The sequence below is a fragment of the Brachyhypopomus gauderio genome, chromosome 14, assembly GCF_052324685.1.
Source record: "Brachyhypopomus gauderio isolate BG-103 chromosome 14, BGAUD_0.2, whole genome shotgun sequence".
NCBI classification, from domain to species: Eukaryota; Metazoa; Chordata; class Actinopteri; order Gymnotiformes; family Hypopomidae; genus Brachyhypopomus; species Brachyhypopomus gauderio.
In genome coordinates this window covers 1,669,155-1,687,270 of record NC_135224.1, presented here as the reverse complement: position 1 = coordinate 1,687,270, position 18,116 = coordinate 1,669,155, and the positions used below count along the sequence as shown (strand labels likewise).

Here is an 18,116-nt window from a genome sequence, read left to right as displayed (position 1 = left end):
AAGCTACATTCATCCGTTAAAAATCTTGGGGTGATATTGGATGATAGGCTGAAATTTGATCGCCAGGTTAGCTCAGTTGTGAAAAATAGTTTTTTATCATTTAAGGGTTTTATCTAAAGTTAAAGAATATCTGCCATATAGAGAGTTTGAAACTGTAATTCATGCTTTTATTATTACAAGATTGGACTATTGCAACTCTCTCTATTCTGGCCTTGACCAGTCATTGGTGCGCCGTTTACAGCTTGTGCAAAATGCAGCAGCCCGTCTCCTTACTGGTAAACGTAAACGGGATCATATATCCGCGGTTCTAGCCTCTCTTCATTGGCTTCCAGTTGCTTTTAGAATAGATTAAAAAATTTTAATGGTTACTTTTAAAGCCCTTAATGGACTAGCCCCTCAATATTTGATAGAGCTTCTTCATATTCATGCTCCTGCTAGACTCTTGAGATCATCAAGTCAGCTTCTTTTGGTCCCTCCTAGAACAAAACTTAAAACCAAAGGTGACAGAGCCTTTGCAGCAGTAGCTCCTAGGCTCTGGAATAATTTACCTGAGCACATTCGATCTGCTGATTCCCTTGAGACTTTTAAATCTTCTTTAAAAACACATTTATTTTCATTGGCATACAATCATAGTTAAGTACATTTTTAATAGATTCTATTTTATTTTAACTCTGCCTATTTGGGCTATTGTATTTCATGTATTTTATGCTACCGTTATTGTTATTGTATTCTTTTTTTGTTCATTGATTTTAACTACTTGAAAGTTGTAATACTGCTGAATTTATCTTAGCTTTGATATCGCTTCTCATTTGTACAGCACTTTGGTCAACCTCGGTTGTTTTAAATGTGCTATATAAATAAATAAATAAATAAAGCTTGACTTGTAAAGCTGCTTTGTGACAACAACTGTATAAATAAAATTTGATTGATTGATTGAAAATATAATCATAAATATATATTCATCCTTACAGATTATAGACTGTACAGTATTTGTGCACTGATGTATCTTGTAAATATCATCTTGGTTAAAGCTACAATTCCTGAACAATTAACTGTGGTCAACAAAAATTGTCATCTCTCAATTTGCCCTCACAAACAACTTTAAACATATGGAGAGAGGCCAGATTCACCATTAATTAAATAAAGTGAATCTTTCCCACTCTCAATAATTTCTGTATTCCCCAGACAGCATTTTATTTTAGGTGTTTCGTTTTAGAATATAAGTGGGCAACAGCATTAAAGATGGAACAGAAAGCAGAACAGGGCGCTCGCTACTTCACAGCCTGCTAGCCATGTTTTCCCTTGTAGCAGAGCAGCACCTTAGAATGGTGGAAGTGAGGGCTGTTGAACACCGGGTTCAAGTTCATTTACACTATACTGGAAAAACTGATGAAAGCAAAGCTTTCAATGCTATTTATCTCACTTAGTACCAGTTACCTCCACACAGACTGACTGTTTATTAGCTGAAAGATGTGAGCTAAAAAAGGCTCGGCTAGTAGCGTTAGCTGAGCTAACCATTAGCACTAGAGGACTGGCTGCTGGTGTACGTGCCTACAATAAAAACAGTGATTTCAACGCAGGTTAATATAAACCCGCGTTAATTTTCATCGCGGGCTTATATATATAGTTATACAGCGAACTACACAGCATGTATCAGCTATGCAGCCCCGTCAGGGGGGGACAACCGGGTCTGTTGTCCAGGGCCAGGGGGGCCCATCAAAGAGCCCAGCAATTTATTTTTTATTTAAAGTCTATAATTTTAAATCATCTTGAAATCTTTCATTAATATAAATTTTTCTACTCAAAATAAGCTCAATGGCTAAAATATATGTTTTTACCTATCTGCATATTTTCCATTAAGTGCATACACCCCCGCCTCCCACTGAAAAATGGTTTGATCCAGCATCGACCGTAGCTGGCTGGTACCCGCCCAACAGCGGGAAATACAGTGGTGGATAGTTAAAGTAAATACAGAAATCTGGAGCGCAGAAAAGAAAGTCGAATTTTAATGTATTTTAATGCATTGTGTTCCAGGTTTGAAAAGTGCTGGAATTTAGGCTAAAGTACTACTTCGTTTCACAACAAATGTAATTCCAGGACGAAAAATGAGAGAACGTGAAGACGTTAAGATTGGGCGTTTTGAAAATAAACAACCATTAAATAATGTAAATAAAAAGCAAATTATTTCGAGTATATGTATAAATATTTAACTTAATTATGTTTAGCGTTCAGGGAAATATTGAAATGGACCTTTAAAGTGACCTACAAGTGCTTGAATTCCACCTTATAAAGGTGTATGAACCCTGCAAACGTGACTTTGTTCATTGCGCTGAAGCGCGGCGCGCGCGAAGTTACAAAATTCGAGAGGTGCACGACCTCGCGAAGAATCGAGACCCTCGCGCACGTTCGGTGCCACTGCGATTACTTCATTTTCGCCGCGCGGACCCTCGCGCCGCTCGCGACACGTCAAGTATAAACCAGTCAGCTGTCAGAAACAGCTGATGTGTGGCTGTATTATATACTATATGACCTAACATAAGGATTGTCTGCTACAGAGAAAATTCAAATGACGTAAGGGGGGGGCGCACATGAAACTTTCTTGTCCCGGGCCCCAGCAAGACTGTCAACGGGCCTGCAGCTATGAAGGATATAAAGACATTATCCTCTGTCTGTGGATGTTGCCTACAATTAGCAAAAGTGGATTTCTGTTTAAATTGCTGAATAAATCCCGCTCAAAGTTACTGTATTATGATTCACAGCTAATTATATTTACTGTAGAATTCACCCGCCACTGAATTTTGACCATGATGGTTTGCAGATTTACAGTAGGCTAACATGCTGTAAACAGGCTCTACAGTAAGAATTTGATCATTTTACAGTAATAATCCTGAGAAAACTACAGTAACATGCTGTAAACAGGTTCTACAGTAAGAATTTGATCATTTTACAGTAATAATCCTGAGAAAACTACAGTAACATGCTGTAAACAGGTTCTACAGTAAGAATTTGATCATTTTACAGTAATAATCCTGAGAAAACTACAGTAACATGCTGTAAACAGGTTCTACAGTAAGAATTTGATCATTTTACAGTAATAATGCTGTGAAAACTACAGAAATTGATTACAGTGTAGTGTATCAGTTAGGTAGGTCGGCGTCGCAGGCTCCTCCTGCCAGGCACTAAATAATTACATATGAATAATATGTAATTCTATTACATATGATTTTCAAGGGTGTACATTTTACATGAACTTTATTTACTCATTCATGAATGAGGATATTATTACACTTGAAATGTGTACAAATGTATTGCTAAAGTGTACAGTGTATTTTTGCCTATATTTGGTCTCTTCAGTGCCCAGAAGTAGTGTGTTAACAGTGAGGGTATTAGTAGTTCTTTCGCTTGACTGTGACATGATGCATGTAGGAGAAAGCTCCTCTATAAAAACCCTGAAGTAGCAGGTGAAGTTTAATAAGTCTTTAATTTTTTTAGAATTAGTTTCTGATGCATCTGGTCCTATGTCATCACGTCAGCAACGTCACATCAGAGCTTCAGGTTCACTCCTGAAATATGCAAATAAAGAGTAAATGTTGGTTATTTCTCAGTACTGTCGGTTATTTCTCTATGCTGTTCCAACTACTGCTGATTAATGAGAGTGTGGAGAAAATCTATTTATTTTACTGGGTTAAAGATCTTATGCATGCACGCAAGTGTGAGCGGTAATTTAGGAAGGAGGTTTCTAATTGTGCCCAGAAACATTTTGATTATAAGGCCTAGGGCAGGGTAAAGGCTAATTTCCTACCTACATATATAAGCTTATGGAATGTGTTTCTGTTAAGAGTCCTGACAGACCACGGTACCTATGTTCCCAAATCTGAAAGGCTGCAGCCATTCATAATTAACTGTGTCCTACGATTGGACGACAGGAACATGCAGCAGTAGACCCGAACTGGTCAGAGTAGATGTGTACCCTGTTTTATGAAGTGTGGCTGTAGATTCTTACATGTGTATCCTGACTTGGACCCGGCGTGGTGTTGGGTTTAGGGGGACACTGCTGCCTCTCCCAGGTCCTCCTTCCATGGGGCCACGTTCCTCTCTCCAGCCACACTGGACACAACAGCAAAATGTGAGCAGTTGGAATTCAGCTTATTGAATTTCAGTAAATGTACCTGAGTTAGAAGGTGAGCTGCTACCTTTGCACGTAGAAGAGCAAGTAGGCTGTTGTTGCCGCGCTCTTAAGGATGGCTGCCTCATTCTTTCTTGTGACTTTCGAATCATTGAATGACAGCCAGCTCTCTCCTTCCTCAGCTACGTGGCTGATGTAGTGCCCTGTAGGGGTAGCAGAGGTCAGTATTCTTTTTATAGTTTCTACTGCATGGGTGTGAAAAATGTCAGACTACTCACCACTGTCCATGCGGACACCCAAATGAGACACCACAGCGTTGAGCCTGTATGTGGAGAAACATTCCTGCAAACAACACATACATCAGTTTTTTTTTCATATGATTCAAGTGAAAATGCATCAAAGATGTTAATACAGTTCTTTCTCATATCTATTTATCTGTCTCAGCCTCTCTTCCTCAGTCTCACTCAACCTCTCTTCTTTTTTTTATCTCTCTATCTCTCTCCTCACCAGTGGTCTGAAGTGCTGTCTGTTCCCTACCAGTCCTTCTCTGCTCTCATTTACTTCTAATGGGTTATAAGAATGACATCATTATGGCAGATACTTATACATTTACCTGTTGTCTCTCCAAAGTTCGATATTTCACTGTGAGAAAAAAGCAGATATCTACCTTGCTCTGGAAGAGAGTTTTTCTGCACGTTTTCCAGACTTTCCTGAGGTTTGTCCAGGGTGCAAGCTGGTCCACTGTGGACAAATCACACAGCCATTCAGTCAGGGTTTTATAGCTAAATGTGTGAGGGTGGACAGAGATGAGAGTGGGCAGGCTCAGCCTGTTGTATGAACTCACCTTAACTGCTGCATGAGTGCAGACGCCCCAGGAAGGACAGAGAGGTCCAGCTCTGCTGGGATGTCCATCCGGTCTCTTAGCTTTTGGCCCAGCATGTTAAACCTCTTCACGTGTAGGATCAGAACTCTGCGCCAAAGACAAAACAACTTAAGGACTTGAAGTGTGTGCAAGTTGGACTGGTTTAAAACTCATTGTTTCTGCTCATTTGCATAAGGTGAGACTCACTGTGGCAGTGAGAAGAACTCAATCTCTTCATGTGCCTCGCTGCCTTGACCACATTCACAGTAATACTCCAAAACTGTTGGCTGAAAAAAGAGAGTGACAAAAATCTGAATGGCAGCATGCCATAACGGTACTCTTGCTCTAATTTAATAAAATGGTAATAAGGTTTTATCCAGTGTGTCCAGTGTGTGAGCTGACAAACCTTGAAGTAACTGTGTAGACTGTCCGTCAAGGTAGAGCTCAGGTCGACAGAGAGGTGATTGAAGTCCTCCATTCTGGTGTTCTGCAGTCCACAGCTTTCACAAAATAGAACGGAGACATTTCAACATTGACACAGATAACGCACTGTATCCCATACACAGTGTATGAGTTATCACATATCACAGTGTATGAGTTAACACATGTTAAGACTAGTTAAGACCAGTCCGTTTACTAAATGGAGATGTAGGGATATAACACAGAATTACCTGCTGCAGGTACGCATGGTCTTGATATAAAACTCAAAGCTAGCTACAGGGCAGACGTGAGAGAAGGAGTCCGTGAGTATCTCTCCCTCCTCCTTCAGCAGCCGAAAACACAGCAACAGGAACTCATGGGCATCCTGTGGAAGACAGCAGAGAACGTCAAAGGGGGCTTTGCTCCTGGACTTCAACGGCAGCAGCACAGTGAAAAAACAAAAAAGACTGTGTGCAGGTACTGCATGTGATACTGATGTGTTCTTAATGGCTCAGAGGGCTATGTAACTGGACCTGTTCATAGTCTTCTCCAAACTCAGGGCACCAGACTGAAACACAGGCATTCAGGGCCCCCAGGAGCTGCATCTTCTCTGTAGAGCTTTGAGTGGTGAGCCTGGCCTGCTGCAGATCTGCGAAACATCTACACACAGCAACAGGAAGTCCAATGTGATTTATATCTCTCAGCATCACAACAACCCCCTAAGCACTCATATTTAAAACGTTTAGACACATAAATCCTCTGGTTCGGGTACCTCAGCATCTGGCAGCTGAATGGATCCGTCCAGCTGAAGCACTGAGCTCTGATGGGTCTCCAGAAGGAGGAGAGACTCAGTAGGCACTGCAGAGTGGCATTCATGTAGCACGTATTCCCAATGTTGGGAAATCTAAGAGACATTCACGTTTCAAAATAGATTTAGTACACATTCTGTGAAACTTCCAGGCCACTAGCTGTCAGTATACTAGCTGTTTCATATTGTGAAGAAGAAGTACAAAAATTACGTATTGCTCCTTTAACTGCTGTGTGTGTGTTTTTGTATTATAGATAAAGATAGGTTCATCTGTGTAAATTGTACAATCATACAATGTCAAATATGCTGCGTATCATTACCCGAGCTGTTGAATGTCGGTGTCTCTGACAGTTGAAACAGTGGGGGCGTGGCCTTCGCCCTCACCCTGGCCACTCTCAGGCTTCATTTCGGGGATGTGTGGTTGCAACACATTTTGAGTCTGCACACAAGCTTCTGTCTGCACACTAGCTGCTGTCTCCACCTGACCTGCCACCGATCTGAATGAGAAAGCAGTGTGAGATGAACATGGAGTTTGTGTTGTACACAAAATTTTCATTTACCTATCATTAGACAGTTGTGAAGAAACACTTTTTGTTGCTGTTTTTTATTTTTTCAGTTTCTCATGATTTATGACAAAAACATACACGTGACTAAACAGTTCATAAGGCTGAAATGCTTTTCATACCTGGGAGCTGAGGGCCAGGAATGAGCAGGATGAGCAGATAAGGTATTGTGGAAACTAATCACAGAAGGAGAGGTAGGAGCTGGGGGTGTTGAGTTGTGTCCCTCAGACGAAGAGGTGGATGAGGTGACGTCCATGGAGTGTCCCCCAGATGACACACGACTGTGAGACGCTTTGGAGGACACCTTGATAAATCTCCACCATTTTCTCTTCTTTTTCTCCTTCTTTACAACTACCTCATTCTCCACACCTGCTTTCTTATTTTTCTGTAGAACAGCATTTATTGGTTTGTCAGTTCATTAGTATGCAAAATATTATCTCAGTACCAGTGGCGGCCTCTGACAAATATCTCGGGGGGGGGGGGGGTCTGGTGCAATTGTTGTGTTGATATCCAAGGTGACCATTTCAGTGGGTAAATAAAAAACAGTGACTTAACCAATGAAAATATAATCATAAATATGTATTTATCTTTACATAATAGACTGTACAGTATTTGTGCACTGATATATCTTGTAAATATCATCTTGGTTAAAGCTACAATTCCTGAACAATTAACTGTGGTCAACAAAAATTGTCATCTCTCAATTTGAGGCTCCGCGTGCGCGAGGGCCGCGCGCTGTCGATTCGCGAGCTCGTGCACCTCTCGAATGTTGTAACTTCGCGCGCGCCGCGCCTCAAGTCGTGTTTGCAGGGTTCGTACACATTTACAAGGTGGAATTAAAGCACTTGTACGCCACTTTCAAGGTCCATTTCAATATTTCCCAGCACGATAAACTTAAATAAGTTAAATATTTATACATATACTAGAAATGATTCGAAATAATTCGCTTTTAATCACATTATTTAATGGTTGTTTATTTTCAAAACGCCCAATCTTAGCGTCTTCACGTTTTCTCATGTGTCCTGGAATTACAAGAGGCTCGTACTTGTTTTGGGGGGGTGACGAGTTGTCGAGTCTGGCGGGTGTAGCGAGTGTAAAATGGAGACAAATTAAATATTATATCGCGATCGATTCTTAGTGTTGACTTGTAACTCCCGCGGTAGCCAGACTCAAAAGTAGCCCAAAAAACCGCACCCCACGACCCCAGAATTTTTACCCGCGGCTGGATTTTCAAACAAGCCCAATTTGTCGTGAAAACCGCGAACCTGCAGCTATGCTACCACATATCGTTTCGGAGAAGACTGCACGCGGAAAGTATAAACGCTTCCACCGTTCGCGCATAGTGTACAAACCGCCCATGCTCAGTACACTATTAAATGTAATTTTAAATGGAAAAAAATATATTAATTTATATTAATATTTTTTTCAATCATCTAGTTGCGAATTAGTGATATTTTTCACTCGGAGAATTACGCACAATCGACGGTTACTCTTTTTTTTAAACTATAAATTTAAATATTGGTCCATAAAGTATTAAAAAAGCTATAAATACCTTTATACATGAGTAAACACAACCCATTGTGTTCAAGAGATCTTCAAATCTGCGCTCTTTCCGAATAGATAATCAATGAAACTTCTTCGCGTCGAGTTAACAAATGAATGTGATATTCGCAGAGACCGTATATATATATATATATACACACACACGGTCGCAGTGACCATAGCAACCACAAAACATTACATTTATATATATGATATTCGCGATACAGTAATGTTTTGTGGTTGCTATGGTTACTGGTCCCATAAGTTTTATACTATTACGTTATGACGTCATTTAAAGTCTCTTAACGCTGTACGCGGCTGGTATAATTACAGCTGCTTATTAATGTATAACTCACAAATTGATCAGAGTTTATTAAGATCTTTAATATTTATTATAAACCAGAGTTGTAGTCAGTCCGTTTTAGCAAACGTCTATTGCTCAGTTGAATAGCCAATAATGATTTAATTGGCATCAAAGGTCAACAACACAAGAAGTTGTCTAATTAGCTAGTGGACTAGATTACGTACGGTTAACTAACACGAGCGCAAACGTAGGTTTCACTAGCGTAGGTAGTTCGTTGATACAATACATGAATGATTAACACAAGATACATAACGTGACTAGCTAGCCAGCCAGCACGGTGTCGCTTCTGGATCAAAGTCATAAATGGATTTTCGTGAATTGATCGAGTTTGGTGGCGGATTATGAAGTAAGAGCACTGTCAAAAAAAACGTGCGCATACTCAGCAAAACACGTACGTAAATACATTTGTTGTACACAAAAATCTGTATTTATATATTCACGTACAGAATAAGCCATGCATAAAAACATTATGTCGTAACACTGTGTGTGTTTTGTGAGAATACAACTACAAAATCTACAACTTATGCATACGACTAGAATTTTTACGGGTACGACCTCTTAGTTATGATTACGAATCCAAAGGTGAGAAACGACTGTCAAAAATACGTCATTTGGGGCACAGCCGAAATGCATCGAGTACAAGAGCAATCGATTCGTCACAATGCGCATGCGTCCTCAGCCGCGTCCAGCTTTCAACTGTTGGCGGGTAGAAAGATGGCTGATGCAAGCAGCGGGAGCTCAAATCAGGTACAGCTTAAATTCTTTCCTCGTCTAAGCTAAATTGTTTTACAATTATTTGTTTCAAATAGTTTACGCTTTTGTTAGGTCTTCGTGGTTTAATATACTATGTGTCTCTCACAATCTTTAAGGGACAATGCTGTTATATGGCGCGGGCTAACCGCAATGGTGCCCTTTGAGATTCTTCTAGATGCGATCTTTTAGTAGTAATGGGCTTCACGAATCAGCGTTTTACTGCTTCACTTCTTCCTTTTTGCTTTTCCCACCGCTACGACAATGTTGCTTTCTTATTCGTGTATGGCTTTAACGTTATGCTAGCTTCAAGATTATGGTTCACTCAAGCTAGGTTTAAACTTGACGCGTCGCAACGCGCGTCAAAAATGATCTAATCGCGGTGGCTCCGCACATGCTATTGGAGAAGACTTCATTCATCTGTTCTTGGTATAAAAATGTTTGTTTGTCAGGTCCCTTTAGCAGACATCATCAGCACTGCTCAAAATCTTGTTACAATACTGAGCAACAGTTTAAGCTCAGCAGGAAATGTCAGGCCAGCCAGGCAGGGTAGGGCAGATCCAGGTTGTGGACAGGGAGCACAGACAGAAAAGGCCCAGTCCAGTCACCGCAGCCAGTCAGTACAACAAGAAATGGCAAGGTATGCGACAGGCAAGTAGGCTGTTTTTGTGTTACTTTACAGTTCCAGTACTCTAACCCAGTCATGTTTTTAGGTCTTTTCCTGGATTTTTCCGCAAAGAGGTCAGGGGGAAAAGACGTTTTGCACCATATACACGTCAAAAGAAAAGCTTTTTGGTCAACTTTTTTCTACTTGACAAACAGCGTGGGAAAACTCCCAAAGGAGAACTAGAATTACGACTTATGCTGGCTGGACTTGGGAAACGATCATTAACTATAGATGAAAACATCACTCATTCAGAGGTATTCAAAATGAAATAAATGTAATGTAAAATATAACGTGGTATATTTCATACACATTTATTAACCACATTTTTTGTTAGACTATATGCTCTGCAAGACTGCTCCAGTATTGAGCATCACATTGAACACACCACCAGTTAAGACGATCATAACACTATGCTGAGCAAACCTTTAATGAGATGCAGTCAGGCTGTTGAATTGGGAATATGTGATGTATGTAATTGATAACTGCATTGCATGTCTGTTAAACCATATGTTAATATTTGTTCAAATTTCTAAATTGTGTAAACTCTTCTGTGTCACTCAAGTTGACAGATTTGCTTGTGAAAGCATATCCAAAGCTTACAAATATCTCTGGTGGCTGGTTATTGCACAAGTCTACAGGTAAGTGGGCTCCCTATAATTAATGCCGAATTCAAATGTGGCTGTTTTGTAGATCTCATATTTTTTTATTGAATGTTTATCAATAATTAAGATATTTTTTTCCATTTTAGGTGGAGGGGGACAACGCAAATTGCTTGTCGTTCCTCCTGACTCAGATGGATACAGTGGGCAACAGTTAAAAGCAATTAGTGGGAATGGCAAATGTATCATGTACATTGCTCCTTTACAAGAAGAAATTGACAGTACTGCATTGCCACCAGAAGCAAAGGAATTTGAACAAATGCCCAAAGCCCAGTGTACATCATGTAGAAAAATGTTTCCTCTTCAGGCTCTTCCAATCCATATCCAGGAATGCCAGAAGGAGCAGGTTGATTTGTGTATTTCATCTGACAATGTATGTTGAAGCTTAGTTAAATCTTTTTGGGTTATTTTTTGATCCCATGATTTAACATGTACAAAATATTAAATCAATTGGCTGTTAACGTTTCATCTGCAGGAAAACTGTACAGAAGAAGATTCAGTCTCAAATGACCTGGACATCCAGAGGGAGATGGTAAGACGTTTTGTACAAATGTCCTGATAAGTGTTTTAGAACTACAAAACTAAATTATAATATTGTTTCTTTTGTTGTTGTTTTGTTACAATTCTTTTGCCAGACTGCTGAGTGTCCGATGTGCAAAAAAGTATTTAATGTTGATGTCATTGAAGTACATGCATCTGACTGTGGATTACGGTAAAAAATGTCACCATTACCTTGATTTCATGACTGCGGTCTATATATGTATATGAGTTAATTTTAATTTCCTCATATCAAAAGGAGCTTGCATCATAAAATGCTACTAAACTTTATAAATATATTTTGTTAACACTCTTATTAATTAAGGGGAGTTGTATTTTTGTCTGTAGAACTGCAGAACATGGGGTTAGCATGTCAGATCACCCTATAGATTGCTTCCAGAGGTAAAACCACAAGTATCTTTTCAGAAGTATGTTGTCCATTATTCATTTAGTTATCTCTCTGCTGTCAGTATAACTTTCTTCCATTTTTTTTCCAGTTCTGACGACATACTTAATTGGATTAGTGGCCAGGTGGAGGAAACCAACACATTTTCCATCTGTGTATCTCGAACTGACCTCTTCACCCGCGGCATGCAGCAGTGGCAACGTCAGAAGAAAACATCTCCTAAATGTAGACTAAGGGTTACCTTCTTTGGGGAAGCAGGCATTGACACTGGAGCCTTAAGCAAAGAGTTCCTAACAGGTTTAGTAGGTGTTAAAAGTACACATTTTAAAGTAGACAATTTGTGAAATCACAGTTTTATAATTTATAATTTTGCTGTTTTCTAGAAATGCTTGCAGAGATTGAGAGAAAGCTCTTTGTCTGTAGTGCAGACAAAAAAGGAAAAAATCCTCTTTACTGTCTGAACAGTTTGGATCAAAACTACTTCAGGTGAGTCTAATCAGTAGTTCTGGTTATTTTATATGTATTGAGGAAATAACCTAAAATATATTTAAATACATTATACTATTTGATTTTATCTTATTAGGAGTGCTGGAGAAATCATGGCAGCTAGCTTGGCGCAAGGGGGACCTCCACCAGCCTTTATGCGCGAATGGTGCTTCAGATATCTCTGTTCTGGTGATTCTGACAGCATTCAGGTGTCAGCTACTGATGTCACTGATCGGGAACTGTCGCTTCTTATTGAGACGGTAAAAAAATTATGAAATCAGGCGGGTACTGAAAAGTAACGATGATTATGCACTTATTAGTCTACAAGTAAAGGTAATTACATACAAAGGTAAATACAAGTCTGTTTGGGTAATTTCTGCTCTTGTACTGTGATCCGTGACCGTGCACAATAATTTCTCAAATGTAACATTGAAACACTAGTACACTATTCTGATATTGTGGATGTTACCGTCATCTAATCCAGTGTACTCATTTCTCTAACAAATGTTTTCCTCATAATATTGTAATCATGTCTTTCCACTGTATATATTGACATTGCTGATTTAGGGGACCAGATCCACATTTTTGGACAACCTTATTTTGGACAGTCTTCTTAAGAAGTGGAAATTTAAATAATTCAATTCAATATTGTGTTTTCAGATTAGCAGTGCAACTGATGATGAGCTCGGTGAACATACTGATGAAATTCTAAACTGTGGATACACTGGAAGGGTGTCTGTAGAAAAGAAAGATCACATAATCAGGTATTTATTAGGTGTTTCTTTGTTGACTGCTGAAATGGTTACTACTTTTAACACAAAACACATGGACTACTTATGTGCAGTTACAGTTTCAAAACCACTATATTTTCCCTGCTCCAACACTCACTCACTCAGTTAATTCAGGGATGTCAGGTTTTATAAAAATGTTTTGCTGTTTTAAAAAAAAATACGTGTATTTCTACTGTTTTTGAAGGGCCGTTATACTCCACTCAACCATGAGAGTCGTTCCGGTGCTTGATCAGCTTAGGAAAGGACTGCTGCTTTATGATCTTCTTAAGATAATGAACTTGTACCCAGAACTTTGTCTACCACTGTTTGTACCAGGAGATGATGACAAGGTAACTAATCCTTTACTATGGCATTTCTATTTAATTAGCATTAAAGGAATGGTTTCCAGCTCTAGGCATTGCTGATGTCCAGGTTAGAACTAAAGCTGCAGCACTATACTAACAGACACTAAAAGCCTAGTCACCTAAATCAAGACCAGGCTTCTTTGTGAATTTCATCCACTATTCATGCAGTTTGAGAGGTGGGTTTTTATTATTATTTGCATGTTTTTACAGGAACATTGTGGTCAGTTTTAGTGACTTCTAGTGTTTTGTTACCTCTAGTTCAAAACTAAGGGGACATCAAAATAATTGATTTTAGGTAGATGCAGCTTTTATTCTGGAGAAGTGCCACCCTGACTTCAGCGAGAAGGGATCCCTGAAATACAGCAAGGAAATTAACATTATGAACTTGTTCCAGGATTTCTTACAAGAAATTGAGGATCAAGGTATGTTTTAGCTTTTGTAAAAAAAAACAAAAACAAATCTCTATTCACCCTAACATGTTTTCAATCCTTTATGTAAGAACAAGGTGAACATGGAGAAATGTCCGTTGGCAAAATCATGCAGTGGATGACGGGCCAGGGACACAAACCTCTTTTGCCAAGTGAAAAGCAGGACTTCAGCATAACTGTAAAGTTCTATCATGACTGTGACGGCAGTCATACTGTTTGTTTTCCAACAGTAAGCGCATGCAGTCGCACAATCACTTTTCCCTCTGCTCACTTGAAAACATCTGATGACTTCAAAAACATTATGTACTTAGCCATATCTTGTGGGGAGTCTTTTGATAGGATGTAAGGAAGCAAGAAATGAAATTCAACACTTCCTTCCTTGTTCTTTTTATTCACATAGGATATCTTACATCAATATTAACATTTATGTATTTATATAATGTTTCACTGCCAGTTTTTTTTTAATAACATGTAGCATGTCATGACAGCTGTCAGCCAAGGTAATGTACAAGTCTGCAGTTCATTTTAAATAAATGTTTACAAAACGGCTGTTATTTGCCTGTTAGGTCTCAGTTATTGCTTCCTGTTCTCCAAAGGTGTTCAGCATATTGAACCATTGATATGTAAATGTCTCTACCATAGGATTCTGATGTTGCAAGAGGATTGATGATAGATTTAATTGTTTCCATCACAGCTGGAGGCAGTGGGCTCTCAATTCGTGGCACCTGAACGCCAAAAGGTTCTTCATTTGCAGAATCGAAGGACTCCCAGTCTGTTCCAAACAGCTCCAGATTCTGAAACTAAATAAAAAGAAAATGCTACCTTGCATAAAATTGTTAATTAAAATATACAGCATAAGAGGCAGAGTTATGTCATAACTACCCTAGGGTAAGTGATTTAATACAAACCTGCAAATTCTCTTCAGAGTCACCAGAAGAATTCTGCATGTGTCCCAGAACCCACAGCTGGTTTGGGCTAAGTCCACCTTCAGATTGTAAGGGATGATTATCCCAGCCTTCAGTAAAAATGTGGAGATCATGTTCTAGGCGTGCAAGAAACACATAATGCACACAGAACATATGGAGAGAATCTGACAAGTCCAGCAAGCCATCTTCTTCAAGCCCATGAAGAACTTCGTAGTACAGCTGAGTTACACTGAGCCAAACATCTCGCCAAAGGCGCTCGATTCTAAACAGAGAAGGGAAAGAGGAACAGCTGTGTTAGCCAAGTAACTGATAGCTTGCTCTTGAATATGCTTTTGAAATGGTTTTATAATAATCTTACTATTACAATACTTTGCATAGTTAATTGGTAACCTTTGATTATGCACACTCTTCCCTGCAATGAAGCTTCCTCTTCCTGTGCCTTTTACAGTGAACATGGTTTCTGCAATTCCAACATTTTCCACACCTTCATCACCTCTCACTCTAGAAAATGTAGGGAAAAAAGCATAAAGTAGCAGTTCAGCGTTTAAATACTGAGCAAGTTTGCTTAAGCAGAAAATCAAGAATCTTCTACCACGATTACACACCTTGATGGCCAGCCATAGTTTTGAACTGCTTTTAGAAAAAAAGAAAGTGCAGTGCTTGAGCAGTTATTATCTGCTGGTTCCAGGTACATGATCTATATGTAAAGTACACAAAATGTCTCAGTAAGCAATCATTTACTTTTCACGTACTAATCAAACTGAGTCTGACTCAGTTTAATTCGACACACCTTTCTAGAGTATCCATCGATCCCTCCAAATATGACAATGTTGTACCTTGAAAGCAAAAAGCACATCATAGCTTGTCCTTTTAAGGAGAAGTAACATTTTGATAGTATTATAAACTAATGATTACCGTATAAGTTTATGGTTTGTGTCCACGTGGACTAAGGATAGCGGATGCTGTACAAAATACGTTCTCCTGACAATGCACCCTAGCTTTGTCATCCTCTCCAAAACTCCAGCAGCATCTACTCTGTGCATGGACTCCTTGATGCGATCCCACTGAACTCTGTGCCCTTCTGCTTGCAAGGAACCCTTTACCATCCTGTATCCTGCAGTTGGTAATTGTCTCTTGATAGACATCACAGCATTATCCAAGTCATGGTCAGAGAGACTGCTATACGTGGACTTTGTAGACAGTCCATGTTCACGCATTCGACGAAAGATGGTTGACTGACTAACTCCTAGCAGGTTTGCAATACAAGACACGGGTAAAGGCATGTCAATGAGTCTGGTTAACAGTTCTTCAGAAAAGATCAGTTTTGGTCTGCCTCGTCCATTACTTGCATCCTTAATGAAAAGTTGGGGTGCTTCTTGTGAAAGAGCTCCGTTTATCTTCCTTTGAAGAGATAGAAGATTCTCCTCAATTTCACTTGGCACATTAAAGACAGTAGCAGCTGATGTCAAAATGAATACTTCTTGATTAACAACGTACAGGAAATAGTCCAAATCCAAATTTGGTCGATCCAGGATCCCACTTATTCTAGATTGAAGACGTTCCAGTAAGTGTGTAACCATAGACTCCTATGAAAGTGAAACAATATATTTTATGAATGTAATGTTAATATTTCACAGCAGTTAGGCAGCCAAGTGTATTCCAATACTGGTCCTGGAGTAACCCTGCCCTACACGTTTTAACTTGTCTTTAACATACATTATAGCTTAGCTAATTAACACACCCTTATTGAGTTGGATGTTCGCAGAGTAAAAAAAAGTGTGCAGAACAAGTGGTAGTCTAAAACTTATGTTTTGAAAGTAAAAAGTGATAAAACGCCGATTGCATCATTTTTGACGCGCGGACCCTCGGGCCAGTTGCGAAGCGTCAAGTTTAAACCTAGCTTGAGTGAACCATAATCTTGAAGCTAGCATAACGTTAAAGCCATACACGAATAAGAAAGCAACATTGTCGTAGCGGTGGGAAAAGCAAAAAGGAAGAAGTGAAGCAGTAAAAAGTGATTCGTGAAGCCCATTACTACTAAAAGATCGCATCTAGAAGAATCTCAAAGGGCACCATTGCGGTTAGCCCGCGCCATATAACAGCATTGTCCCTTAAAGATTGTGAGAGACACATAGTATATTAAACCACGAAGACCTAACAAAATCGTAAACTATTTGAAACAAATAATTGTAAAACAATTTAGCTTAGACGAGGAAAGAATTTAAGCTGTACCTGATTTGATCTCCCGCTGCTTGCATCAGCCATCTTTCTACCCGCCAACAGTTGAAAGCTGGACGCGGCTGAGGACGCATGCGCATTGTGACGAATCGATTGCTCTTGTACTCGATGCATTTCGGCTGTGCCCCAAATGACGTATTTTTGACAGTCGTTTCTCACCTTTGGATTCGTAATCATAACTAAGAGGTCGTACCCGTAAAAATTCTAGTCGTATGCATAAGTTGTAGATTTTGTAGTTGTATTCTCACAAAACACACACAGTGTTACAACATAATGTTTTTATGCATGGCTTATTCTGTACGTGAATATATAAATACAGATTTTTGTGTACAACAAATGTATTTACGTACGTGTTTTGCTGAGTATGCGCACGTTTTTTTTGACAGTGCTCTTACTCCATAGCGGATGAAGTCCTGAGGAAGCGCGTTCGTGACGACGGTCACTACCTCAGCTGATTCGTTCCTTTCTCAGTTCAGTAATTGAGCTCAGCAGCGAACGTGCAGGCCGGCAGGGGAACTGCAGTGTGGCCTGTGAATCACCGAATCACCCGCCAATCTGGTGGCGGGATTCTCATTGCGAGGGAACTGCGCATGCTCAGTGATTCGTTCACTGTACTGAGGGCTCACCTACCTCACACACACACACACACACACACACCTACCTACCTCTGTTCTATACCAACTCCAAACAGGCACGCACACACACACACACACACACAGAGACTTGCATCTCTTTTCAAGCACTATGTATTTCCTTCAGGAAATGCATGTCTAGTTCATTCTCTGATTCGTTCACTGAACGTAGTCACCCAGATAACTGTTGCTAAGGTCGTGATTTACGTTTGCGCTGCGACTCACTCACATTTTCTTTTTGATTGTACATTTAAGTTGATATTTTCTTCTGAATGTACAGTTTTTATCTTAATTTTGCTCTTAATTTAATATTTATTTTGCACAAGTTGTAGGTTAGTTCATACTTATTTTTTGTATTATGTTACAGTGATACCGTGCCTTTTCACAGCTTTTGTGAATTCAATATTTTGCGTGTTTTTATAAGATATTAATGGGGGAAAATAATTTGCTTTTTCACCGGTTGTCTGTGGAATCGATCTGCAGAAAAAAATATATATTTTATTATTTTTTTACATGACAAAATCCCAAAATGTATACACATATACTATAAGTATTAATTCTAACAAT

The 18,116-nt window shown here is 39.4% G+C and overlaps 3 protein-coding genes across 9 annotated transcripts; 1 reads left to right on the top strand and 2 right to left on the bottom strand.

Annotated features, from left to right (window-relative positions):
• Positions 1-3,383: 3,383 nt before the first annotated feature.
• Positions 3,384-8,462, bottom strand: LOC143475546 (ubiquitin carboxyl-terminal hydrolase 12-like). Of its 2 annotated transcripts, XM_076973415.1 has the most exons (15): positions 8,332-8,462; positions 6,902-7,164; positions 6,537-6,713; positions 6,181-6,312; positions 5,942-6,068; positions 5,660-5,793; positions 5,395-5,488; positions 5,196-5,275; positions 4,971-5,096; positions 4,794-4,867; positions 4,634-4,689; positions 4,405-4,468; positions 4,194-4,329; positions 4,004-4,107; positions 3,384-3,563 (listed from the first exon to the last, which is right to left on the bottom strand). In XM_076973415.1, exons 1-14 carry the CDS (start codon positions 8,356-8,358, stop codon positions 4,041-4,043), a joined length of 1,557 nt encoding a protein of 518 aa, XP_076829530.1. In that variant the 5' UTR covers positions 8,359-8,462; the 3' UTR covers positions 3,384-3,563; positions 4,004-4,040. The 2 variants fall into 2 exon arrangements, 1 of the variants encoding a protein (XP_076829530.1); XR_013121041.1 differs by lacking the exons at positions 3,384-3,563; positions 4,634-4,689.
• Positions 8,463-9,040: 578 nt separating this feature from the next.
• On the top strand, positions 9,041-14,275 carry LOC143475563 (G2/M phase-specific E3 ubiquitin-protein ligase-like). Of its 5 annotated transcripts, XM_076973431.1 has the most exons (16): positions 9,041-9,432; positions 9,888-10,075; positions 10,149-10,176; positions 10,258-10,356; positions 10,665-10,740; positions 10,851-11,134; positions 11,237-11,293; positions 11,397-11,473; positions 11,647-11,700; positions 11,796-12,001; positions 12,088-12,190; positions 12,288-12,450; positions 12,851-12,954; positions 13,166-13,310; positions 13,621-13,747; positions 13,825-14,275. In XM_076973431.1, the coding sequence occupies exons 1-16, from the start codon at positions 9,250-9,252 to the stop codon at positions 14,097-14,099; spliced, it is 2,169 nt and encodes a 722-aa protein (XP_076829546.1). In that variant the 5' UTR covers positions 9,041-9,249; the 3' UTR covers positions 14,100-14,275. The 5 variants fall into 5 exon arrangements, with proteins under 5 accessions (XP_076829546.1, XP_076829547.1, XP_076829545.1 ...); XM_076973432.1 differs by having other exon boundaries at positions 10,149-10,356; positions 11,647-11,662; positions 11,896-12,001; XM_076973430.1 differs by having other exon boundaries at positions 10,149-10,356.
• On the bottom strand, positions 14,224-16,395 carry LOC143475565 (uncharacterized). Of its 2 annotated transcripts, XM_076973436.1 has the most exons (7): positions 16,177-16,395; positions 15,595-16,080; positions 15,470-15,515; positions 15,285-15,376; positions 15,070-15,180; positions 14,662-14,941; positions 14,224-14,553 (listed from the first exon to the last, which is right to left on the bottom strand). In XM_076973436.1, the coding sequence occupies exons 1-7, from the start codon at positions 16,257-16,259 to the stop codon at positions 14,323-14,325; spliced, it is 1,329 nt and encodes a 442-aa protein (XP_076829551.1). In that variant the 5' UTR covers positions 16,260-16,395; the 3' UTR covers positions 14,224-14,322. The 2 variants fall into 2 exon arrangements, with proteins under 2 accessions (XP_076829551.1, XP_076829550.1); XM_076973435.1 differs by having other exon boundaries at positions 15,595-16,395.
• Positions 16,396-18,116: the final 1,721 nt, after the last annotated feature.